The sequence below is a fragment of the Cygnus olor genome, chromosome 10, assembly GCF_009769625.2.
Source record: "Cygnus olor isolate bCygOlo1 chromosome 10, bCygOlo1.pri.v2, whole genome shotgun sequence".
NCBI classification, from domain to species: Eukaryota; Metazoa; Chordata; class Aves; order Anseriformes; family Anatidae; genus Cygnus; species Cygnus olor.
Genome location: NC_049178.1, coordinates 14,645,017 through 14,671,505, shown reverse-complemented (window position 1 = coordinate 14,671,505; position 26,489 = coordinate 14,645,017). Strand labels below are relative to the sequence as shown.

The window sequence follows — 26,489 nt, the reverse complement described above, 5'->3', positions numbered from 1 at the left end:
GCAAGGGTAGGCTTAGGGCACGAGTCTTCATTTAGGAAGAACCCAGCAGCTGATCCAGATTAGCACACTTTTATTATTTGTACAGCACAAGATAAACGGAGTTTTGGGAGTAAAATCCTGACTCCATTGAATTTGGTGGCAAATACTGTTGAGGACTTGAGCAGAGCTAGAATTTCAACCCATGTGTATTATTTTGAGTCCTGATTCCAAGAAAAGCTCCCTGACTTTTCCAGTAGCTGGCTTAGCTTAGCGATTTCATGTATCCCTCCAACCTGAGTATGCTGAACCGAGACTCGCTTCCTTATGAGGTAGATTTTTCCAAGCAAAGGCTGCTCTCTGCACTTTGAAATGGTATCAGGACTTGAAGGTTAACTTATTTTGTGTGGGTGTTTGAGTACTCTGCTAATTTGCTACTTTGTGATTCTTCTTCTTTCATTCTGTTTTTTTTTTTTAAGTAACTTGCTTTTTATTGCAGACTGCAAAACAGTACACTTAAGCTTCCATACCATGCTTCTTTCTGAAATGTTTTGCTTTAGTTTTTTAACTGTTGTCGTGCTGTGAACTCTGCAGATTTGTTTATGAGTGTCATGTGCTTCTGCTACATCTGCATTGTCACTGTTATGGTATTTTTTCTTTCTGTCTGTTTCTTCCACAGGAGTTTTAACAAGTAATCTGCCCAATGTGAATCTACCAAATGTGAATCTCCCTAAAGTACCAAATCTACCAGTTAACATCCCGCTAGGCATCCCACAAATGCCTAGCTTTTCTGCACCGTCATGGATGGCTGCTATTTATGATTCTGAGTGTGTATTCAGTTCAAATTAGATCTCATTTAAATTTAAAGTCATCTTGGCATGGATATGTATTGTTTGTTTCTGTATTATATAAAACTTTAAAGAGTGGTACAGTTAATTAGACATTTTCTGAATGAGACACTAGTGAATTTCTGGCATGTGCATTTTGAGGGTGTCTTGTATAAATCTCGAAAAATTTTCTTTCTCCCACTGAGAATTTGAGCAAGCATATTGCTTTACAAAATAGCCGTCACCAACAGGACACGGTCTGGCCAACATACGAACCACAGCGTTTAATGTGAGCTGATGTGTCTCAGCAAAGAGTTTCTGTCCAAAAGAGAAGATGAACCAATTTCAATGCCAGTCAAACCAATTTCTGTGGACCAGATGTAGATCTAAAAGTAAATTTTCTTTAATGCAAGCTCCGCATTCCTCAGATAATAATTTTGTCTTGATTTTTTTTGAACCAGTTTAACACAGAGAAACACCCTGCAAGGATTCTTATTCAGGTTGTGGGAGGCCCATTTGAAACTCCACATCCATCTTTACAGCCTGGGTAATCCCATGACCAGCTAAAGAAAGATCTTTTCAGCATGAGCTTTTGATTGTGGCTGCAGAAATCAGACACTGTGTCAGCACAGTCACTGTAGGAGCCTCGGGCTCTTATCTCATGCTCCCCGTGTGAGACCAAGGTGTGTGCTCAGGAGGGTGGAACTGCACATCCCCGGCTGAGCACACATCAGACAGCTTCAGCTCTTTGAGCGGATTTCCCCTACAAGTCCCAGCCACCAAGCAATGCAGAGAGAGGTACAGGTGGCTAAATACCAAATCTGCATTGGAGACAGCTGGTCTCACAAGATGTCCTAGCATAGGACCTGAGATCTTCGCAGTTCCCCTGGGCCATTTAAGCTTATGCTGTTCTGGGATGGTCTCAGCCAGTTCTGCACATTTGTGTTGCTTTTTCCCTACCGTCTCCTCTCTCCTAAAAGATAAAACCGAAGAAGCCTCCCACATTTTTTTTCTCCCCATCATTGTTACTGAAACACCCTCGATTGCATCTACACCTGGGGTCCACCAAAATGCCCCTGCCATGCACAGGCTTTATTGCAGAGCAATGGTTATGAACCACAAGTAAGCAAACACCGATATTTAATTTTTTATTAGAGTTTTTAAACTCTTTAAATATTATCATGGTCATTTGTGTTTCAAAGCTATACAACTCATATTCATGCTAAGATAGCTATATTAAAGGCTAGATTAGGCAGTTGCCTGTAAAGAGTACTTGAAAGTTTTAATCTTTTTCTCTGTGCATGCTTTGTGGTATTACCCTTGAAAAGATAAGAATCATGTCATGGCAGAAAATTGGATAATCCCTCTGAAAACTTGAACGTAAATGGTGTATTGCAAGCTGCCTGGTGATTAGAGTTAAGTGCAGTGCTCACAGGCAAAATATTAACAGTGCAACTTGGAAGTAAATCTAATATATTGTTTACCTCGCCCGAAGCCCTAATCAAAAGTGAGAAAAAGACCAAAAATAATAATTCTGAAATTTTGAAACCAAATGGGTGTCATAATGTTGCTGTAGTAAATACCAATTACTGTATTTGCACATATTTATTATTTCAGACATAAATTCTTGCATTTCTAAAACTGTTAAAGACTAGACTGTTAAAGCTTACTTATACCCAAGCACAGGTTTGAATCAGGAGAAGCTACAAACTGGTGGTTAGAGCAGCACTGGAGACTTCTGCCAGCTTGTCCCCTGGTCAGAGGAAATGCCTGATTCTTTATCTTTTCACTTTCCTGGTTTCCTTTTCCTCACCCTTCCCCTCCATCGAGGACGTGTTACCTGTCGCTTAGTGTCAGATTCGTTTTTCTTACAATGGAGATGACCCATCCTTGATATCGTCCTCCCCGTTGGCACAGGACCCGCAGGGCCCCTGGCATGTTGGGGACATGGTTTTCACCTCGCAGTAGCCCACGTGTATGCATTTAGCTCCGGTCTCCTCTAGCATTAACTCAATGCAGCTGGCATCTGTCGCAATAGAAACACCCTCCCTCACCTGTTTCTATAGATGATGTCGGCACAAGTGGTAATGCATGGTGTGTTAAATATCTTCTAAATTACCGTGTTAGCATTAGTGGTACGCGAGGAGGGGGTTGGAACTCTTGAAGCTCCCTTGGTAATTGTTCTGAAAAAAAAAAAAGCGAGGGAGAAGGAGAGAGGGAGAGAAAAGGGTTATGGATGCATAAATTTCTCTGCACAAGCAGAGCACAATCGAGTTCTGTATTTTTATTCCGTCAGTGGAGGTTTGGGATATAATTATACTGTGAAAAGAGCCGGTGTAGCTACGCACTGCAGGACCAAAGACTTCCATCTGGGCAAGGGTGTGGGTTCGAGAACGCAAGCTTTGGAGAGAAATTCAGAGTTTTGTGACAGACCAAAGAAGTTGCAAAATAAATTTTTTGAAAAATGGAAATCTGTCATCCTCTAGATGCCTTTGCAAGAGGCAGATCTGTGGAAAGGTGCAGCAGTCAATCCAGCCAGAAGGTCTGGATGTGAGATGCCCAGTGCCCTTAGCTCAATTGACTTACCCCCATTTTTTTCCAGCTGTTCAAGAGCTAACGCGTGTCCTCGCTCACCACTTGTTAGCACTGTCCCTTCCCTGGAACCGGGGCCTCGGCGGGAGGGACAAGGCCACCTAAAGATACAATTCGGAAGGGGGAGAATTGCATGAAACCAAATCTTAATAACTGCATACATTCCAGTATGGTAGTTATTACCGATCGAGGATTTTCTACCACGATTCCTGGCCTTAATTTTTAATAACCACATACGTTAATGTGGTTATTAACTAAGGCTGATTTTTACCATACACACGTTCTTCCTGTTAATATGTGTAACTCATAATGTTGTCTTACTCATCTGGTCTGGAGAGTTTCGTGGGTTATGACAGCAAGGTAGATTAGGCAACTGTATGGTAAAACTCAAAATCCTGATGGTGGAGATTGCCAGCGTTGTCCTGTGTATGAAACTACTGTCTGCTCCACACTTGTTGCAGGAATGGTCTCCACATCAGGTGGCAAAGAGTCTGGTGCCACTTATGACTTTTGTTCTCATTCTGCCCTGCCAGCAATGGATCAGGCACCTCGGAAGATCTGTTCTGGAAACTGGACGCCCTACAGACTTTCATTCGGGATTTGCACTGGCCTGAGGAGGAGTTTGGGAAACACTTGGAGCAGCGCTTGAAGCTTATGGCAAGTGACATGATCGAGTCCTGCGTGAAGAGGTACGTGTGCGCGCGAGCGAGGCAGGAGCTCACCGGGGGCAGCATTTGTCTCTGTCTCGGTATCAGCGCTGTGCTTTGCCTTTCAGCATCACTCCCACCGTTATTTATTCGTGGCCCCAGCTCAGCACAGGCTGGGTGGAGGGACACCTTCTTGCTGTGAACTGTGGGCTCCCCAAACAAGGGTTTGTCTGTTGAGACTCTGGGGAGTGCCTATTCACAATAAGGCAATAAATCACCCACTATTTTGAGCTTTATGGACTGTTAACTTATTGTTCATGCTGCACCTGAGGTCGAATCTCTGTAAAATCAGTTTCTTGTCAGCGAGGCCAAGAGCTGAAGGCACAGCCCCAAGGCAGATCCCAGCAAGCACCCAGAAAACACAGATCCAGGAAAAAAATAAACAAGCAAAAAAGCGATTCCAAAAAGGTCAATAGTGTAGCTTGGCACACAGGCTTCACATCTGCTGTTGAAAAAGAAAAGGCACCGTATCATCACAGCATACTCACCTGCAGATCTCACAAAAGAGAGAGGTTTCTTTAAAAACTTGCAAACATACAGGCAGCCGTCACTTTGAAAACAAAATGTTACGGTTAAATTGTCAAACTTCCCACAGCAATTCATGTTCATTTGGTGTCAGAGCTGTTCAGGCAGGAGGAAGAAATGAACTTTGCATTCCATCGTGCAAAAATTAATAGACAAAGAGACAGACCAAAGGAAAAATGAGTGCCAAATACAGCTGGTACATGCTAATAATAGCCGCAATGTGCGATGTGGCTGTTCTGTACCACAGTTGCCTGGCCGCTCTGCAAGCGCGAGCTGGGATTTGTTGTTCGCACGTCCTCGCAGGCTGGATATTCAACGTCACTGCACGAGGAGGCACGTTCGGTCCCTGAGATGGAGGCAGCAGGCTCGCCTGCTGGCAGCGGGCAGCTCGAGGCTTGCTCTCGCACCCTTTTGAAGTAAAACCCTGGGCACTAGAAATACAATGAAATGGCCGTAATGTCCTTGGCTGGCACGGCAGCTGAGCTCCAGTTGCCAGGCCATTCTTTAAAAACAAACGCAGTGCTGTAAGCTTCAAATGCTCCAGGTGAGGCAGTGCAGGGATCCTCCCGCAGCAGTGTAAGCACTGGTTTGCAATCTGAAGTGATCGGTGGAGTTCTTGGGCTCTGCTCCTCCGTGCTTTGCCTCCACCAGCCTCACTGAAGGCCAGCAGTGTGCTCAGTGGAGCTCTGCTCTCCACTGTGCCCCCAACACCACCAGCAAAATACTGATTTTTCTTTTTTTAAACACTTGAAACTGGACACCTTTGCTGCACCTGCAGTGCAGTTGTAGCTGCGATGATCTGCAGAAATAAGACTGGGTTAGGTTGGCTGAGATAACGGGGAAAAATAAGCCATTTTCCAGGTACATCTGAAGAAGGGTTTTTGTGCCTGAAAGCTGGCTTTTTTTCCCAACTGCTCCAACCTTTCTACAAATATATTGCCCCCTACAAAAACCTGGCCTAGCTTGCAATGGTGTGACTATATATAATGGTTCTGAGCATAAGTAAGTAGGAACATGCTCATCTCTGCGAGGAGATGGAAAATCCCAGTCACTTTTGGTCCTTTCAGTAATTATCAAGATTCTAGTCCCCGAGTCCAGGCTAAATCTGGCACTGGTAATTAAATCAGTTCAAATGCCACTGCTGATGTAAACCAATATGCTGCTTTCCCTATTTATATCACCTGCAAACAGGGCCTGGCTAAGGTTTCTTTAGCAATTTCAGTTTGACACAACATTTTTCTTCGCGTCTGTCTCTGAACTGTTGAATGCCATGGAGGAGCCACCCCGCCTTCCACACTTGGTTGTATTTCGGGGCTGTCAGGAAAGCAGCCCTTGCAAGGCAGGCCTGTTCTGCTAATACATCCAGGCAGGAGGACCTCTGCACCAGCCCGGATCTGAGCCCAAGAACGGGAGTTTCACATTTGTAAATTAGTTTCCATTTGCATAACCCTTGGGGGATCTTTCAAGGTCAAAGTTATTCCTGAGCTGCAGCTGATATTATTTGTTATTTCTAAATTGAAGCTCCTATGTTAATTTGTTGGCGGGTTCTGTTGGATATGATAATTGTTCTGTGATAGGTTAGGTTAGTGAAGTACCTCAGGAATCTGCAGAGGGGCTCAAGAAAGGCAAGGCGGTGCCCACTGATCTGCAAGGCTTCCCAACGCTAGGGTTCCGAACATCTCGGTGTTTTAAAATGCGACACGGGATCACGTTCTGTAGCCTTTGCTCCAAAAAAGCTCTGTGTGGGCTCGTGCAACGTGTGTGTTCATCCATGCACGACTGGACGTGTGCACGTGGTGCAGATGTATTGTGGGGAGTGTGTGCACCTTGGACAAACACTCCTGTGAGCTTACGAGACAATCAGAAAGTTTTGGCAAGCAAAGAAAGTCGTGTAGACCTAAACCCACAATGATCTGGCAGCGTCCTTTCAGTCGAGCAATGAAGGAGTTCCTGGCTTTTGTAGTGGATATTATGGAGTAATAGGAGCTTCTTTGAACTCACCAGCCTTGCTGTTTGCCTGTGGTTACAAATCAGCTAATGCAACCAAATTATAGGTGTACATTGACACTGCTGTTTGCAACATCATCACACTGTTTATCAAGCACGAGAAAGTCATAGTTTCTCTGAAACCGTTGCACACTTTATAAATAGTGTGTATTCTGGGGAGCGCGTTTCTTTTTAAACTGGGAAATCATTTTTAGTAAGAGCACGTTTGTAACAATTGTACTGGAACGCTCCCAGTAGCACTCAGCTTTCTGTTTTGTTGAACTCTTCGAAGCCGTGTGTTTCACATTATTATTAGCTTCAGTATTTTAAAAAGTAACTGAAGCATCTTTTTCTACTTCCCTTAACAGAACCAGGATTGCGTTTGAAGTAAAACTGCAAAAAACCAGCCGATCAACAGATTTCCGAGTCCCTCAATCAATATGCACCATGTTTAATGTCATGGTAGATGCCAAAGCTCAGTCAACAAAGCTTTGCAGCATGGAAATGGGCCAAGAGGTAAAAATGCAGGTTCTTCCTTTCACAGCTTTTAAAGGCAATGTAATGAAATTTCCTATCCTGCTCTGTGCTAAGTTAAGAGGCATGTTAGCACTTGTGGATTTAGCCTTCCATATAGAGTGTGCAGATGAATATGCAGGGTGTTGCTCTCAAACAAACCCGATGAATATGAACATTCAGAATCCCAGCCACTTAGGAGTGATTTTTTGCAAGGGCTGTGGTGTGCATAAGGTACCTCTAAAGCTTGCTTGATGTGTGCTGCCCATATATATTAAGTCATTAACCGCATTTTGGAGCCAGGTGTAGGCAACAGACTTCTTGTATATGACTGTTTTCTGGAGACAAACACACGGAAAACAGAAGTGCCAAGTTGTTGCTGAGATTCTTGTAAGGAAAAGAAAAGACTTACAAAAGTAGATTGAAATTTGACTTCCTCGAATATGGGCTAAAATCAGCAAGCCTGATGATCCTGGCTTTCCAGGTTCTTAATGACTCAAGTTTCCACACAACAAACCTGTTTTAATTAACCACTGCTGTAGTTTTTCTTCTGAAGCCATAGCTGCAGGTTGAAGTTTCTGTGAATTAGAAAGACATGCTAAATTGGATTTGATTAAATGCATCATAATGATCATTTTGTTATAGTGGCTCAAAGCCAAATTAAATATTCATAAACCAGTCTAGAATAATTTCACAAATACTGTCTGCCTCTCCTATCCTGCTGCTTGTCAGCATTTCCTAGGTAAGCCCTCTCATACAACTTTGAGTGGTCAGGTTTTACAGTCAGCCCTTGCAAGTTACTTGTTTTCTTTAGCTATTTACGGTGGCGTTTTGGAGATCAAACCAACTCCAGTATTGTGACAGAGCAAGCTTGTTGCATTCAGAAAATGACCAGGTTAAGTATTAGGATGGCAGGAGGCTGATGTTAGCTCTATCTGTAAATCGTGTGCCCAGGCACTCGCTGCATCTTCCCATGCTAACGTGTGGTGCTCGGTGGTTGCCACGGCTTCCTCCAAATTTTGAGCATCGGTCACCGTGCACGTTGGGCCATAGTTGGGTGGCGAGTACGAGGAGAGCGGGCAGCAGCACGGGCACATCTCAGTTGTGCCAGGGCTGAGTGCTCGTCTCTGCAAATCTGCCTGGGCTGCTTCCAGGAGGTGTTTGGTACAGCAGCCCTGAGCGAGCGCAGCTCCCGTGGCAAGCAGCACTTGCTGGGGTACGAGGATTTTAACAGATAGCTGAACTAATAGAGCTGCAAAGCAGATGTAAATTATCAGTGCATAAGTTACCGTTTAGGGCTGCAGCATTTTATACACCCTCCCTTTTTCTTTTCTTCCTTTTAATGAGTGTTCCTACCTCCCCCTCTGTTCGCTCATGCTATGAGATGCTCGGGCTGGGGGTCGTGGTAAAGGAGGAGAGCTCTCCCTATGCACAGGACAGAATGCCACCCCAACTCTTCCAGTCCCGGTGGAAACGATGGCACAGATCGACAGCAGATAGATGAGAGACAGGGTTGTGAGGGAGGGCTGGAAGGCAGGGATGCTCCTCATTGCCAGGAGCCCCCATCAGAGCTGCAGCCACCAGCCCGTGTCCCCAGGGCTGCTGCACACCTTGCACCCCTTCACCCAGCACCATCCGCAGCTACGCTCCCTCGAGGCAAGGTCCCTTTGCAGAGAGTTCAAAAGCAGCAAAAAGGGCTAAAATTGTCCGCGGCGCCGTTCCCACGTCACAGTTTGCCCAGACCGTGCCGAGGATGACATTTTGATGGGAAACAAGCCTCTGATTTTTCTCACTGTCAGGGCTGTACGTGGGCAAAGACAAACTTGGCGCACCATCTGACCTCGCTCCCGGGGACTCCCTCCCACCCCGTGGCCTTTCTCCGAAGCCTACCTTCGGCTACACGCACTTCAACAGACACTTGAATGCATTTTGAGAGCAGTACCCTGTGAAACAAACACCCATCATTTCATTTCCATTTCGTTGTCTCTAAAGGCAGCTGTTAAAACATTTGGTAAACATACTTTACCATCTTAAATATTTATTTTTCCTCTGAATTTTTAATACATCTTAGGGGATAAATGTATGTATTAAATGTTTCTCAGTTGGTCTAGTATGTTTCTATTTAATATCTAAGGTCAGATGGTCCTTAGAGAAATACAACGTACACACAATCTGTTACATGACAAGGCAAGATACTCATCACATAAAGTCAAGTTGAATCATTGTAGTGCACTGATTAGGGATTGTAATAATCGAGCTAATAGAAAGCTGCGATGAACTCCACCAGCAGTGGTTGCTGCGCCGAGCGAAGCAAAGCGGCTCCGCGATCTTTAACCCCAGGCGTTTTCCGAGGCGACGCAGAGGGAGCTGCTAGAACCACTAGTTTCGGAGCCAGCCAGCTCTGAACGCCTCCCCGGGCACCATTTTTCATCCCGCTGTCCTCCCGGCCCCGTCCTGGCAGGGACTGCTTTTTCCCAGGGCGAGGAGCCGGGGCTGCCCGGGCCATACCCTGCAGGGTCCCCAGCCCCGGGGCTGCCCCGGGGTCTTTGCACCCTGGTGGGAAGGTGCGGTCAGAGCCCTGCAGACACCAGCGTGGTGCTTGCACAGGGCCTCTCCTGCTCTCAGAGATGCCTGCTTATTCCATCAGCGCTCTTATTTGCTTTTTAAACTAGCTTTTAATTGAAAACGCATTGGTGAAGGCGTTTCGCGCTCTGTTTTGCATGTACCTAGCTATTTTTGAGTTAAAACTCATGATTTACCCAATGTAAAAACCCCAGTTAGCAATGCCCACTAATGAAATAAGCATGTCTTTTGGAGTAAAATATGAAACTTGCTATTGAATTGGGGGAATTTTGCTCTGAATTTGATAAATCATCCTTTACAATGGGCAACCATCTCCAAAAGCGCGTGCGCTGCCAGCCCGCCCTGGCTGTGCAGCTGCCTCACAGCCCTCTCCCACGCCTCCTGCGTTTCTCTGCTCCATCCCAGAGCCCCAGCAGCCCCTCAGCTGCCCTGCTCTTCTCTTCCTCTCCTCCTTGCCTTCCCAGTCTTCCTGCCCGCTGCCTCCTTCCCAGGAAAGGGAATTAGCCAAGTCCAAGGTCTCCCACGTGCAGAGCAAGTAAAACCTCGTGGGAAAGACAACCCCAACGCGTGCATCTCCTTCATCATCTTCCTTAGGAGGTCCTGGCCGTGTGTGCTGAGAACGTCAGCAGCTCCCCCCATATCCAGCTGTTACCCGTCCCTTTCACCCCGGAGTCACACTTCCAGCTGGGCCAGGTCAATCCTGGAAGCTGATGAGGCCTAACCCTACATTAAAGAGCTCAATCACAGATAACTGCGCTTGCTGCAAGGTGCTCGTATATGTCTGGACCTGCAGAGCAGGACACTGAAAGGGGATCTCCAAAAGCAAACATTGTTGGTGTGCATGCCCGGCCAGAGGGACTCCTGTCCTGCCCCATGGGGACGTGGGGGCAGCACCGCATGCCCCTGCCTTGCTGCAGGACCCACCTGGCTCCTTCCCCTTCGGAGTAAGAGAAAGCCTCAGGGGACTGCCAGCAGGTAGCCAACATCCTGCCCCTTCCCCGTGTTCCTTGCTGCACATACTACGGGCAGCCAGCTCTGATGTGACAGTGAGAGGAGGTTTTGGTCATGTTTCATTTCCCCCTGCGTATTGTTTCTGTGCGTGATGCTGTTATCATAACCACAGTTAAAAGGTCCCCCCTTTTCTTTAAGATTTTGTTTTATTTATTGTTTATCTTCATATTTTCTTTTTCCTGTCTTTCGCACTTTCCTCTTTATTTCTGTCCCCAATCATCTGAAAAGTTTGCTAAAGAGTGGGTAAGTGTGTCCGACTTTTTTTCTTTGTTCCAAATTCCTGTGTTAATGTGTTGTTGTCATAGGAAAAAAAAAGAAACCAGAGAGCAGCTCAGACTGCTGATCAGACACTGAGACCAACGTCTAGCATTTGTAAAGCCCTCGCAGTCTTCGTTCCCAAAGTCTGATTAGTATTTAAAGCAGATTTGTCTCTTTCAATGTGATTTGATGTTAACATTTTAAAACAATATTAATGCCAAGTGGTAATGAATATAGTGACTAGCACCAGTGCTTGAAATGTTTGACTGAAAAATCAAATGTTTTGTGTTGGAAAGCAGTCATAATCAGTATTTTCTCAGTCCATTGAAAATAAGAATATACTGTATGTTTTCACTAATTAAATCTTGTATTGGAAACAGGTCTTTTCTAAATTAGTGGAAGACTGTATTTTAGTACCTATTCTAGCCATATTGCAGCTGATTGCATCAGAGCTCCCAAGCTTAGGGAGGTTTGGCATGTGCAGAGATTGGGTTGCAGACAGAAGCAATGCTGCTGCTGCAGGCAGCGGCGGCGGTGAGCGGTGCTGAGCGCGTGCCGTGGTGCCTGCTAACGTGCAGGGCTCGGGGCTGTGCTGGCTGCCATCTTCTGCACGAGGAAAAAGACCGATCCAAGTCTGCTGGGTTTCTTTAAAATATATTTTATAGTCACTGAGCAAAGCGTTTGAACACGTGCTTAATTTTAACCGTGTGCCCGCTGAACCCGATGCGTAACCCACCTTTGGGTGCTCTGCTGAAGCACACTGGAAGTGCCAAGCACCTTCTCCAGGGGTTCAGCCCACTGCAAACTCCCCCGGTGCAGAAAATGCTCTCTGCTCCCTTTCTGAGGGCTGGGTGTTTTGCGGAGCCCTAGGCAAGGGATGGGGAAGCACAAGGACTTGAGGATCTTTAGCATCCTGTGGCTTGCTCTCAGACGTGGCAAAAGCCTCCCCTCCGATGTGTGGCTGTGGCTTCTGGAGCTGCAGCCATGCAGAAGAGGGGCAGGGTTTGCCCATGCTCCGCCAACTGATGGAGGATTCTCCCGAATTCGAGGTTTCTCCTGTGAGTGTAAGTAATCTCCAGCCCCTGTGGTGGAGCACACGGTAACGAGCTGCGTAATTCTTCAGATTAATACTACTGCATATCGTAGTTTGCCAGAGAAGAGGCTGACAACCGTAGAGCTCTCGCCTGTGATCAATGCTAATATTTTCCTCCGCCTCTCCTTTTATTTTTCTTTAGCACCAGTACCATTCAAAAATAGATGAACTAATTGAGGAAACCGTCAAAGAAATGATAACACTCCTAGTGGCAAAGGTAACCTTCAGCTTCAGGTGAAGTGATTCACTGTTAACATTGCTTTTTTAATACGTGCGTTTCCATTAAAATGTGACACATTAAGATGTTGAATTGGCTTCTCGTTTCTCACAGGAAAGATCATACATCTCCCCGTTCTTTCATGGTGACTCTTTGATGATTAGGAACTGCATGCTATGCAGTACGCTGTTAGCAGGATTGACATACTGGGCCAGAAGTGGTTCTGAGGAATGGGGTTTATGTTTGTGGGGTACAGCCCCGTGGCCAGCATCACCCCGCTGCAGTGGGGTGGCACTACAAAGCGCGGCTGTGTAGACGTTGGGGTGTCGCTCAGAGGTGGTCACCCCTCCTACGCCGAAGGTTGTGCGGACAAAATAGCTTGTCTTGCTCAAAATCACCATATGCTCGTCTTAAGAAATTAATTTAGAGGCGACAGTAGTGGGAAGTACATTCCCAAATGTCAGGTTTAATTGTTTGGAGATTGTTGTTTTTTTGTTTTTTTGTTTTTTTTTTAATCAGACTCAGCTCCTCTAGTTCAGCTGCCAGCATTTCCCAAGGGTTGTTGTGTAGGTCTGGTGTGTTGTGCTAACACACGGGGAACTGGGAGGTAGGGAGAAGGATGGTGGGGTGTTTTTTCCTATAGTTTCAAACTTTCTGAGAACAAGTCATCCCTATTATACAGTGGAGACCTTTAAACATACTCTGCCAACATATGCCAGATCAATTCTTCTGCAAGAATACCCAGCTAGCTGCGTGCTTGACACTGCGTGCTGGAGCAAGGACCACCGGCTTCCCCCACTGGAGGGGCCGTGCTGGCTTCCACACCCGCTGCACCCACCTCCCGTCCCCAGCATCACCCCAGACACCAAGGGGTGACTCTCACCCAGCAAGCACTGCGCCCCACAGCACCCAAAAGGCAACACTCCTTTCTCCCCGCTCCCCAGCCTGCTGGGTGCATGTTGTCCCTTCCTCTGGCAATGCCGAGAGCTCCACTTCCTGAAGCCAAGCCTGATTTTTATACCCTTGTTCAATTACTAAAAATAATTGCAGTGTTTTTTGTGTTTGTAGTTTGTCACCATTTTGGAAGGAGTCTTGGCCAAACTATCTAGATACGATGAAGGAACTTTGTTTTCTTCTTTCCTGTCATTTACTGTAAGTACAGACCATATCTTCCTTTCTTTGTTTTCTTTTTTTCTTTTTTTTTTTCCTGAGTTATAATCTCCTGCTCTCTCAGGACTAGAGAAGCTACATAATAATATTAATTCTGCCATTCTATGATATTTGATTTTGATTTGATTTCTATGACACTGTAACCCCCACACAAATAGGCAAACATCCTGCTTACAGATACACGGTACTTAGACACCCAAGAAGCATAGGCTGTCATCCTGTAGCACGGGGTAAAGCTGTGGTCAGTCATCATTCGGGTTGGTGGAGTTTATTCTGTTGAGGAAGCATATGAAGCTGAAGAAGAACCACTGCACTGTAAATTCAATTCCCATAGTTTAGCAATCTGAGCTGTATTCCAGAAAATATTTCTGACAGTTTCTTAGGACAAACACGCAGCAGCTGATTTCCAGAGGCCTTCTGAAAATGCATGCCCCAGAATTTACCAGAGCACCTGTTTGCAGGCCCGACTTCTCTCATCTGGGCTCACAAAGAGGTGTGCAACCAAATGCACGTGTCTGGGGTTGCTTGGAAAGTTGCATTAAAAAACTCGTTGACTGGCCTGGCCTCACACATGCAGCCTTGTCGTGTGCTCAGTCATTCAGAGACCAGGCAGGAGGCAGAAGGCTCTGCTCTGCAAGCTCGAAAGGCTTTCCAAAATCCCTGTCAGGAGTACTCATACCTCCTTGCAGTTGTTTGTTGTTTGCTGCTCTTGGCCCCTTTCTGATGGGTTTGAGGCAGTTTTGTAGCATCCTTTTGGAAGCAGGGGTGGTGAAGATAGACGTCGGAAGACTTTCTAGCCGAGGCAAGAAACTTTGCGCACAGGCTCTGGCTGCGTCCCTGCTCTGCCGTGGGTGCTGGGTTCCAGCTAAGCACCCCAAATGCTCAGCTGTGCTGGAGGCACTTTGTTCCTGGAGCAGGAGGCAGGGGAGGGATCCCACACACAGCCCCACGGCACAGCCCCTCTGCAGCATAACCCCAGCATTGCCGCCTGGGGGTTTGGGGCAGGCCTCGGGGTGGCTGCCTTCCCTCGCTTCGGTGCCACGGGGGGTTAGGAGGTGCTCGAGTGCCAGCAGCAGGGGATGTGGAGGCGGCTGCTTTTCAGGCATTGGAAATACCAGCATCAGCCCGGGCAGGCAGTGATGTGCAGCCCTTCCTTCTCGGTGAAGCCAAGCTGTTCCTCGGCTGCTGCTGCACTGCTCCCACCGCGCCCTGCTGTGTACACGGCCCCGTGCCGCTCCCTTCGATTGCCAACCTCGTGTCCGTGCTCAGGCTCTGAGCACCCCTGAGGAGACAGCACATGGGTGCATGGGGGTCACTCATCCTCCCTCTGCGGGGATGGTATTTACCACATTTTCCTGCTTGGGTGAGCTTTAGGATGCCCTGCCCTCTCATCACAGTTCTGATCCCTCACCCCTGCAAAGGGCCGTGGCGCACTGCAGAGGAGCAGGGCTGCTGCCTGCCAGGCAAGACACATCTCTCTCTTGGTCCCTGTGTTTGCTGGGAGGGCAGCTGGGATGCACTGGGCAGGAGGAAGCTGAGGAACAGCCCCAAACCGTTCAGTGCCGGGCTTAGAAAGCCTCTGCTGAGCAGCACCGTTCCCTGCGGGAGTAATGCGACTCGCTGTGTTTAGTCTTTGCAGCGATAAATAGAGAAATTCTCTCTTGTTACAGCATGCTTGCACCACCTCCCACGTTTTCCCTGTCTGAACAAATACAACAAAGTGTTATGGTCCAAGCCTCCGAGATCTAGAAAGCATTAGTCTCCCACCCCCTTCTACCGACTTCTTTCATCGCATGTTTTCCAGGCTCTCGGCAAGTGACATGTAATCGGGGGTCTTGTGACAGACAGTTTTATCACCTAGTAGGCTATCCTCATTTCCAATTCTTGCCTCGAAATTCAAGATAAAATTAATGCATCTGTTGTCCTAATAAATTCTCACTAGCCACTTCTCCTTGCAGAGCACTTTGGGAGGAAAATACCCTTCTAAATTTGGCCAGACTTTTTTTTTTTTTTTCTGTTTGTTGCTACATTTAAGTGCATCTCAGCAGCAGCAGCCCAGGCCCTGGATGGGTGTCTGCATGTGAAGCTCCACTGAGTCACAGGAATGACAGCTGCTAAAATTCCCTTTAATCTGGATGGCCTCTGTAGGCGGAGAATTACACCTACGGTAATTAAAACTAAAGACTGCATATTACCCGAGGGAGACAGAAGTAAAAGATCTTATTTTTGTTCTGCACGAAATTTGTATGGTAAACTGAGACGTTTCATGGCAAAGTCACATAATTTGTGAAAAACGGCAGCCTAGCAAAAATCACACAACATCCGGCAGTTTGGAAATTTCACTGAATGTAGCCAAATCTGAGTTTAAAGAAAAACAAGTAATTATTCTGATTAAAGGGGAGTGGGCAGGAGAAGAAGCTCAGTTTTTTTGTGGGTGGAGGGGGGGAAGAGATGGCAGGAAGTTGCCTGAGTTATTCTTGTTGCCTGTTGGCTTAGGGGAAGAAGAGGCAGTGGCACCGAGCTGGACCCAAGAGCTCTCGGGTTCCTGGTTTCCTCTGCAGGAGCTGGGCAAGTGAGGGTCCAGCCGTGGTGTTTCACACGCTGATGCTTGAGGATGCCTGCTGTGGGCTGTGTGGCTTGCCCCGATCGTGGTCCAAGACTTGAGGTGCTGAGGCTGCAGAGCTTCAGTGCTCTCAGTGCTCTCCGGGAGGGAAAGAGCTCGTTCCTTTGGGGGCAGTGGGTGCAGAGCTGGCACCGCTGGCTGGGCTCCTTCATGCAGGGAGGACGGGGCTGCTCTGCTCCCGCTTTGCAGGAGCAAGGACAGCACTTCACTGCCCGGCAAGGAGTTGCGAGGATAAATGCATCGCCAGGGCAAGGCATCCAGCCAGCTGGGCACGGGGGTACCAGGAAGCAAGATGAGCACCGCTTCTTCGCGGGGAGCCAAGGCTCGGCATCGATTTTGCCATTTGCTTCATAAACGCGTGGCTGGGGACCTGCCCTGTCCCCCTCTGGCCCCTTGTGCCCACAGGCAGCACCACGCCGCCCTCCTGCCCTCCCCTCTGCTCCTCCAGCCTGGGCGCTGCGAACACTCGCAGCGTTCACCTCGGCAATTACCACCAGTCTGGTCTTTTGTATCGCCTCATTGTGCTTAATTATGCACCCCCCACACACACCATATGAGTACTTCCACCCACTCTCACATTCTGTCTCACACATACATTCATTCTCTCATTCGGGACACATAATTTATTCATCCCAAGATGCAACTGTGTGCGTGTTATATTTAGGCTGTTTTAATGGTAGCTTTAGAAATATTTAAAAGCAGGTGAGCTTTTACACCCAAACAAAGATGGCCGGCAACGCTTACCCTAATTAAAAGCAGAAGCGTTGTGGAAAATCCCAGCCGTACACTTTCTAGACACGGTGCCTTATGCTGCAGTGGTAAAAGGGTCTCTCTGGCCAGCTGGGAGCTGATCAGTTGGAAAAGTTGGACCTGGCGGCAGGGCCGCCTGCCTCCGTGCCAGGCAGCGGGCTCTGCCCCAGGGCAAAGCAGAGACCAAGTAAGTTCGGGGCCTTACGGGCTTGTGAGGACACACGGTGTGCTGCGTCCGCCCCCTGGTACCCTCCCGAAAATAACATCTTTAAGCTGGGATGAGCACAGGTGCCCTGAGCCCATCACCGGTGCCACCCCTCAAAGGGAAGCGTGGTCCTCAGGGTGCTTGGTGGGGCCGTCCCCGCGGGCCTTGGCCTGTGGCTCCCCAGGGGACAGACACGGGCTGCCTGGGCGACACGTGGCGTTAGGTGGGGAAGGAGGCCTCCGAAGCAAGTAGCGATGTCTCCTGACGAACCCCGTCTTCCCCCGCTCGCTTAAGGAGAAGAGGGAGAAGCGCAACTCCCACACTATCATCTGTTGCTATTAGAGCCTGAGCAGCAGCGAAGTTACCTCTCCAAAACAACAACAAAAATACCACCCTTGCCTATTCTTTTAGATGCTTACTTTTTGTCGCCCTTTTTCCCCCTCTCAGCATTACATTGCTCTGAGTCCGGGTGCAGAAGCTACTGCTGATGTTTAAAGAAAAAGCCTGAAAGCGTACTGATGGTGGAAACTCTGTTCTTGTTCCTTTTACAGGTGAAGGCTGCTTCTAAATACGTGGATGTACCCGTAAGCTCAATTTAAACAACTTCTGTCATAGTAATTTGCTTCGTGGTTTGTTTTATGGCATGTGTAGCAACCCACATTATGCATTAACAGCCAAGATTGAACCGTGGGCCCTCGCACTTCTAACATTTGAACTGGAAAGAATGTCTCCATGACGCTAATAATCAGCACTTACCCTCTTACGGGGACCTATGAGGCTCTTAAGGCAATAATTTGCAGATGGTGTCAAAAAAAGTACCACATTTATGCAATTGGCTTGAATCACATCAAAAAAAAAAAAAAAAAAAAACAGGAGCAGTTCATTCTGTTAATTCTTCATTTGGACTTGTACAAATACAGAATAATTTCCAAACAAAAAGGTCCAGACATGTTAGAACTGAGCCAACACACATCTAACACATTAGCTAATCTATTTTATTTTTGTTCTTCTAATTGTTGGTTTATTTTACTCTTTCAGAAAAATGACTTTTTCATTACTTTCGGGAAATGGCGATGAGTTAGCAACATGTGTTTGGGAAATTGTTAATAAAATTTTTTCCCCTTTTTTTCTCTAATTGGTATAGGAAAATTGTACATCGTCTCCTCTAATTAGACCTTGATTCACAGAGAAAAGAGCCCTTAATGTCCTTAGACAGAGCACTTAACTTGCCAGAAATTTACAGTTAAATGGAGTTGAAATGTAATATGTGAGTGTTGGATGGAATAAGGAGTTACTGTTACATTTACAGGCAGAGAGGCAATTACAAATAAATTACAAATAAAAAAGAGTAGTCCTTAATATCCCACACCGAATCCTGCATTCAGATAGTCAGGGCAGTGTAAATCGAGAGTAACTGAGTTGTGTTTGATGACCTGTATGTGCAATGTACAGGCATTTAATGCGGATGCAATTGGTCAGCATGTTCCCACATGACAATCTGACAAATGTACTGGACATCATGGACTACGTCATCTGTGCCCAGTGTTTCCCAAGACAGACTTTTCCTACAAAATACCTTTAGTCCAGCCTGGGGAGGGCAAACTCTTGAAAAGTGAGAGGTGTTGTTTGCTTTGGAATATCCCAGTGCAGAGATTGTCTTTGAGCAGCAGAAACAAGTTACTGAGAGCATAAGAGAGGGAGGCTCGGAATTCATTCTTCACCCTAGAAAATGTGGAGAGCCTTCAGTTGAAATTCCTGGTCATGTGAGTGACTGTTCAATATTTCATCACCAGGAGCCTGAGCACAGAACAGCTATTTTTAAGGAACTTTTGTGCCAAAGCGTGGCCTCCTCTGATGCATCTATTGCAGGAAGTGATGCCAAATCCACGTGGCCCCTCTCGCACTCACAGCGCCTTTCTGCCACTTGCTCTCCTGTATTTTTATGCTGCTTTTAACGAAATCAGCAGCTGGCCCCGCACAACTCCCAGGCTTTTGCAAGAGGCCACCCCACAGCCAGCAAGCTGTGTCATGCTGCTTTAGGTTCCCGTTTTAGAGGAAAGAGGGGAAACGGTGTGGCTGAGCAGATGCCCACCGGATAAATCTAATTCCCCAGGCACTCCTGCAATTGCCTGACACAAAGCAATCCCTTCAATGCCACCTCGCAACGGGCACGATCAGCGTGCTGAAAATTGCTTGAAAGTGTAACACTTGACTACTGCCACATTTGTGTTGTCCTCATTGTTTTTCAAATTAATACCTTGTCATTGTTTCAGTAGGTGTTAAGAAATGTTACTAGCTTCCCAAGGGCCAAGCACTGGCCCTTTGCTTGATAATTGTTTGCTTTGTATTAAAAAACTCCCTTCCTACTGCTTTCCAAACTGTCCTCATTTTCACCCTGGAAATTACACAGATGTGTTAACTAACTTCAATTTGCAGTGGCTGACAATCGTATCTTGCAGAGAAACGATACTCTGTGATCTGAGGTAAATCACAGTAATGGAAACTAATGACACTAGTTATTAACAAACTTACAATGTGCCATGGAAATTTAAGATTTTGTGGCAGCTCTTGTAATGACTCGTGTTACAGTATTTTAATGGGTTTCCTTTGAGGTAAGTTGGATTTCAATGTAACAGGCGATATGAACTCAAACAGGAATTGTTTTTAAGTGTTTTCCCCGCAGCCTGCCTCAGTTCCCACTTTCCATGTAGATATGCTGCTATCCCCTGGATCTTGCAGAGCTGAATTCCTGGCATTTAGCAGTGTCCTGACCATTCCTGTAAAATCCCTGACTTACCATTTACCCAATTTATCCCTAAGAGCAGCAGTAAGTGTGAGCTAAGGGCAGAGGTCCGAGCGGGCAAAGCGGTGGGATTTTGGCATGCCTCCTGCAGCACCAGCTGCTTGCTGCTCACATCCCCACGCCTCGGGAGAAGAAAGGAGAGGGCAGCTCTGGGCTTTCTGCCTTCAGAACCCAGAGGGCTCACATGTGGCAGGTGCCACGAGCAAGCAGCAGATCCGCAGCCCGGCTCGCTGTTTCGCTGGTTAGGTCAGCGGCACCGAGCGTAGCAGGAGAGCTTCTTGGCATCGGTGTGGTGAGGGAGAGCTGTGCTCCTCCGACCGCCTGCGCTCTAGGCAAAAGAAGAGGTGGAGCCGGTGTCTCTGCGTGGTCCTGTGCTGGGCACAGGGCTGTGCGGGGCACACCGTGTCCGTCCCCACCACGGCAGGTAAGGAAGGGGCAAATTGCATGAGGGCGGCAGGAGAGAGACGGAGGAAAAGGAGAAGCAGCGCTGAGGGTACACGGAGGAGCTGCCCCTGCGGCGTATTCACGTTTCTTTCTCTCTCTTCTTCTTCTCTCCCCCCATGCAGAAGCCGGGGATGGATGTTGCTGATGCCTATGTGACATTTGTCCGCCACTCTCAGGATGTCCTGCGTGATAAGGTCAATGAGGAGATGTATATAGAAAGGTTATTTGATGTAAGTAAATGCCTTCTCCTCCTTGGACACCAAGCAGGAGAGACCCAAAATGTGACAAAATAAGACAGGAGGATAAGTCACATTTTGAGAAAATTTATTGGTTTTAGCTTTAAAAAATAAATAAATCTTTCCTTTCTTTCTGACTAAGGCTCGTATCTGCTCTCTGCCTGCTTTAAATCTCTACTCTAGTGTACTGTGTCTTGGTCTGTCTGTGTGTGGATTTCAAGGAAACAGCATCTTCTAAGAGAGCCCTTACTATGTTTAAGCTTGTGGAAAATCTCTCGTTAACAACACATCTTGGTCATTGTTCTCGTTGTTGAAATCCGAGCCAGTTTTCTGGCGGATGCATTTGCTAAGGACCATCTCCTCTGCACATTTTGCAATGTTTGTCACTGACAAGCACTCCAAAACTGACAGCAAATTAAAGCGTGGTAAATTTTCATTTAAAAAGCTAACCAAAACAGACCTGGTTAGGAATGGACTTTCACATTTCCAGAGGTCCATGCGATGATTCCTGACACCAAAGGTCAAGTTCAAACATGGTCTTTGCGAAAATGGCATGGCAGGAGGCTGACCTAAAGGTTCAAAGTTTTTTTTTGTTGTTTTTGTTTTTTGCATGAAATAAATTCATTGGACTCTAGGAGAACAGTGACCTGTGTTGCCCGTTTGTTTTGGATTTGGATGCATGTTAACCAGTATATCTGTTTCTGCTGCTCTTGTTGTGTTACAGCCTTTCTGTCCTTGTAGCTGTTCTATAGCGAAGGTTTTCTGCTAATGGCCAGCCTGTAGCATTAGTGTCTCAGTCTCTCTTAGGGTATCTGTCCATATAGCGATTTCTGTTTGAAGCAGCTTCTGTTCCCACTCTCCTTCCTTTCATCTCTCAGCAGTGCCATCTCCAGCTCCCAGCTCTGGCACTGTAACAATCTGACTCGCTTTCTCTACTCGCTCGTTTGCTTCCTCAGTGTGTAGGGAAAGCTGCTTTCCTTCCAATCAACCTTCTCTTTTACTCAATACCTCTCTTTCTGCGCATCCCCTTTCCCTCGGAAACCTCTTCCTCCTTCTTAATTCCCACTCTTTCTTTCCCCCGCACCCTATCAGATTAAAATGGAACTTATCTCTCATGTCAAATGTTTTATCACATTATATCAAGTGGCATGAATTAGAGTCAAATAATCTTACTGTGTACATCTACTAGCATGACCCATATCCACTGAGAACGCCTCATTCATGCACGGAGCACGCCGCTGCCTCCCCGGGCCCCTCTCGGGAGAGTTCGCAGCGCTGAGCACCAGCCGCGCATCACCCATCGAGCAGGCACGGGGAGGAACAAAAAAAAAAAAACACAAAACAAAACACAAAACAAAAGACTGTCGCTTCCATCTGCAGCGGGCCTGCAAGTGCACTGCTCGTTTGTGGGGAAATTTATTCCGCGAGCAGTTAGATTTCCAGAGCTCATCTGGACTGTTCTTTTCAATGCCCACACTGCCTTTTCCCTCATCGGTTTTCTGTGATTCACAGTTGGTGTGTTTATACCCTTTGGGCCATTATTGCCGATTTTCCAAAAGCTGTAATTAGCACAAATATTGGTTTCAGTTTGATCAGTTCTTAGTTTTACCAAGGCGCGTTTTAAACAAATTAACGGTTGACAACAACAAAAAAAGAGCAGCTACCTTGGTGGAAAGCAAAAAGTGCAAAATCTTTCCTTCCCTCGCTGCTTCCCACAAACTTCCCTGGAGTGAGATAAGGCAAGGTGGGACCCGGTGCCGCCAGCCTCCCTCTTTGCAGGTGTTTTACCCACAAAGTGTGCTCCCTCGAGCGGGGCGGGCTGGGGGCCCTTGGCTTGTAGGAGGGAGGGGGATGCAGCCAAGGAGCCCTCAAGCTCTGTCTCCTTTCCCAAGGGGGTTTTAGGCGCTAGCTATCTATTTAATAAGAAAGAGCAGAGCAATGGCCAAAAGCAATATTTATGACGCTGAATTAGACTTGGGTTGGGGTTCTTCTCGCTCTTTCCTGCATAGCTTCGGAACAATCCTCTTAGCTGAGGAGTTTCTCCAGGTGATGAGATTATTGGCACTTCGGAGGGCGCCTCCCCAGCTGGCTTAGTGCAGCGGTGCTGGCTTACCCCAGCCGGGAGGTTAGTCCTGTCGGGATGTCCTATGGCAATGTGCGCTCCAGCAGCGGGTGAACAGCGCCAGGCAGCTCCTCTGGTCGCAGTGTAGGGCTAAATCGCCTTTCTGTGCCGTCTGGGAAAGAATTCTGATTTTTTTTTTGCTCTGAGTAGTGGAAGAGCAGCGTCGTGCAGGGTGAGGTTGCCCCTTGCGTGCTCGGTGGGGTTTGCAGTCCTGGGTTATTCCCGATCCCCAACATCCCTCCACAGCCCTGCTCAGCATTTCCATTCATTTCCCCTCTTTGTTTCCTCCCCGTAGCAGAGGCTGCAGGGTGCTTGTCAGGCCATTTCCCAACAGAAGCTGGCTTAGTGCATATTTTTTGGCATTTGATAATATTTCTTAGCTCAGAAACTCTGTCTCCTTCCCCACACCCCTTCCGCTTTTTGCACCTGCCGTACAGGACTGTGCTCTTCGGAGGATAACGGTGTTTGGGGAAGATTATTGTAGTATTTTTGTGTGGTCTGTGTGTTAATCCTCTTAATTCTGCAAATTAGTCAGGGTTGTTGTTTTTTTTTTTTATCCCCCCAAAATAGAGTCATCATCTTAATTTTAAAAAATCTGTATTCTTGGGATCATTGAACGAACAGATTGATCGTGGAGTTCTGCTGGTAATCAAAACCTAACTAGCTTTTTGGCAGTGCTGTTTACTGCAGAGTAACATGACTTATTTACTTGGCCTGGCTTACTAATTTGATAACATTTAAAGCTAAAACACTGTAATAAGACCTGTTGGTACGGAGCACTGGTAACAGAAGAGTTTAAGAATAGCATCGTGGCATGCGTCCCTTCCCTGTGGTTCTGTGCATGTCTGTGTGCTTTGTGATTTGAACCACTGCGAGGCTTTGCATGCGGCACAGACGGATCTCAAGCTCTCTTTAGTGCCTGATGGAGAGCACAATTTTATCCCTTTTTCCCCAGAAGGATGGGGGCTGACATGCAGGATGTGGCTGCTCAGAGGGACGATCGGACAGGGGCAGGCAGGTGTATTTTAAACCTGGAAAAATGCCTGCAGAGGGATTTTGCGTCTTCAGACCAATCCTGCAAAATCCAGCTCCCCTTGGGCACTCACGTTTGGTAGGATCGGAGTTTATGCATCCATAATTTTTGCTGAAGGCAGCAGGAGTTTCACTTGTAAAGGCTCGCTTTAGTGGAAGTTATTTATATGTGCGTACGTGTGTGTGTCTTTACACATGCCCTGAGGTGCACGCAGGATGGATTTCAACCCGCCAGAACATATGTGATCCAGAGAGTGAATGACTGACTAGTAGTTAGGGTGAATGCCAACCTTTCTTCCTGATAAATTGGTAAACACTAATGTAAACCAGAGCAGAATATTTCCTACCCGGTCGCAGGCGAGTATCGTGTGCACAAAAGGCTACCGAGCGCTGAGCGAGCTGCCCGAGATCCTGCGAATTCCAGCATCCCGAGGCAGTCCCGAAATAGCGCAGATGGCATTTTTCTCTCTGATGATTAATTCAATATCTTACCGAAAAAAAAAACAAAAACACGCTTTTGATATGAGAGATCAAAACACCAAGAGAAGCTCCTAAGATTGCAAGGACCTAAAAAAAAAATTAATTTATTTCTCTCCTCCTTGTACTTCTTGAAGACACCAGCCTGAGTAGAAGATAAGGATTAAAACAGATGTGCTTAGTGCCAGTTCATCTGCTTAAATCTAGCAGTCTCTGAGATCAGTGATTAAAAAGCCATCTCCAACTTTGATGAAATCCACTGCCATGGTAATTCTGTGCCTCTGATAGCTTTCTTATGGGCCTCACGTCTGCCTAAACCGGACGTAGAAAACATTTCACTGGAGATGATACATGGATTATACGGGTCAATTATACACTTAATCTGCCTTCTGAGGATTAAACGTGCATAGATTGACCCTGTGTATTTGGCTTGTCCTTGGCAGTTATCAGATCAGGAAGGTTGCCTTTACCAAAAAGTCTGGTAAGAACTTAATCACGCACTGATACCGCCTGGGGAGGCGGCAGGAGTTGCAGCGCTGAGCGCGCTGCTTTCTGCAGAAGGCGGTTTTACCACTTCACTGTCACTGTGTATGTTCTGCTTCCTCGAAGGTCTGTGTCACAGCCGGGATAGCAGACGGAGCAGTTCGCATGAAACAAGCAGGCAGGTCCCTCTGTGTCTGCAAGACGAAGGCGGTTTTTTAGCTCGGCGTCGGGGTGGCATCAGCGGGATCCAGCCGGGGCACTGGCCAGGTCCCATCCCTAGGGCTCAGGCGGAGGCTCAGGCGGGTGCTGTGCTCAGCGGGGTTGTTCAGGAGGCAGCAGTGACATCCCAGGGTCACATCCAGTGCTTTTCTGTTGCTTTTCCCCAGCCAAGAGCCCAGCAGGAGTGCTGGTCCTGCAGTCAGTGCTCGAGGCTGTCTGCTGGTAGCTGACTTGGGAATGTCAGAGGCCGTGAGGATGCAGAGAGCCCCGTGAGTCTCAGTCTTCAACAGAATCCTTATACAGATGTCCGGGGAGCTGGCTGGGCACCTCTCGCTGCTTTACTGGAGGATTCACAGCAGCTCAGTACATTTCAGTACCTGCTGTTTGGAGGCTGATATCACACCTGAGCATCCAGGAAAATTACCCAACACAGGCTGACAGCTACATCAGTTAATCCAGCGAGCCCTGTGCAGGCAGCCAGGCATTAGCCTGGTCTTAAAATCAAAGCTTTGACTTCAGCGGGGTTACCCACTCAAATTTTGGCAGCTCCTTCAGGGAGTGCTTGCAGGATCGTGGCATCTATTCGGCGCGTGTCAGCCTCGCGCTGCACAGCCACATGCCAGAAGAGCGCCCTTCTCACCCCATCTTCGCCTTCCCGTCCTCAAGCCCAAAAGCCTGGCCGTGAGTCAGCGGAGCTACTCACTGTGAGTTAGAATTACTCATAGGAGGACGGGTTGCAGGATCAGGGGAAGAACGGATATCAGGCTGCGCACTGGGCTCGGCTCATCTGAGAGCTGCCTGCAGCCGCGCTCGGCGCTTTCTGAGACAGACAACAACCCGCTTCCCTCCTACGCAGCTCGACTGCTCATTAGGGCACTAACTCTCTCCCACTCCCATCCTGATATGGCCTCCACTGAGCTATTTCTTCTTCGCTGTTTTTTGCCTTTTTTTTTTTCTTTCCCCCGAGTGAGTTGTGAAACGAAGACAATTAGGCAGAGGGATCTCGAGGAAGCGCAGCGTTTTGTCTCGCCGTGTCTTGGCAGGGACCTGTACCTGTGCTGCTGGAAGAAAAAAGGGTCTGAAATTATGGCAATTTTCCGTGTATTTTCAGGGAGTGGGGCAAACTCCCTTTGCCATGAGGAGGCACAGCCTGCACCTTTTGCTCTGGCTGCCTCTTTTTCTTCCCCTGTCCCTGGTGGAGCAGAGCTGAGCGCAGCCATCACCATCTGCATCGCCCTCGTCCCGTGTGGTCCCATCCAAGAGCTTCCCGGCACAGGCACACGCTGCGAGTGGCCTCTCCTACATCCCCGTCAGCTGCATTTCCTTTATGAAGTGTTCCTTTAAGTAGGCTCCGTTTAATTTATTGTAGGGAGAGTCTTAATAAAATAAGTCCTAGATCTGTCACTGGATTTTAAATGCTCGTAAGGGTTTTTTCCTCCTAAATGTCTTTATCAGAACAGCTTTTCCTGTTCCAGTAGACATTTGGTTGAAGACAGTTAATTTGATTTCTTTTCCAGAGGAGATTTTCCATTAATCATTCTAAGAAGGCAGACTGATTGCTCCGTTGCTCTAAGGTCAGCACAGGCTCGCTGACATGATCCGCACGGCACTTCAGAGCGCCGGAGAGCTCGGCTTGT

The 26,489-nt window shown here is 47.4% G+C and overlaps 1 protein-coding gene across 12 annotated transcripts in view; it reads left to right on the top strand.

Moving 5' to 3' along the window:
* Positions 1–26,489, top strand: part of CADPS (calcium dependent secretion activator) — a 203,115-nt gene that overhangs the window by 162,938 nt on the left and 13,688 nt on the right. For 11 of the 12 annotated variants that reach the window (XM_040569331.1, XM_040569338.1, XM_040569336.1 and 8 more), the window contains 6 exons: positions 3,929–4,084; positions 6,982–7,129; positions 12,214–12,288; positions 13,357–13,440; positions 17,588–17,620; positions 20,406–20,513. In XM_040569331.1, the coding sequence (XP_040425265.1) occupies positions 3,929–4,084; positions 6,982–7,129; positions 12,214–12,288; positions 13,357–13,440; positions 17,588–17,620; positions 20,406–20,513 (604 nt within the window). Of the gene's footprint in view, positions 1–668; positions 804–3,928; positions 4,085–6,981; positions 7,130–12,213; positions 12,289–13,356; positions 13,441–17,587; positions 17,621–20,405; positions 20,514–26,489 lie in introns of all 12 variants that reach the window. The other variant, XM_040569341.1, reaches the window with a different exon arrangement.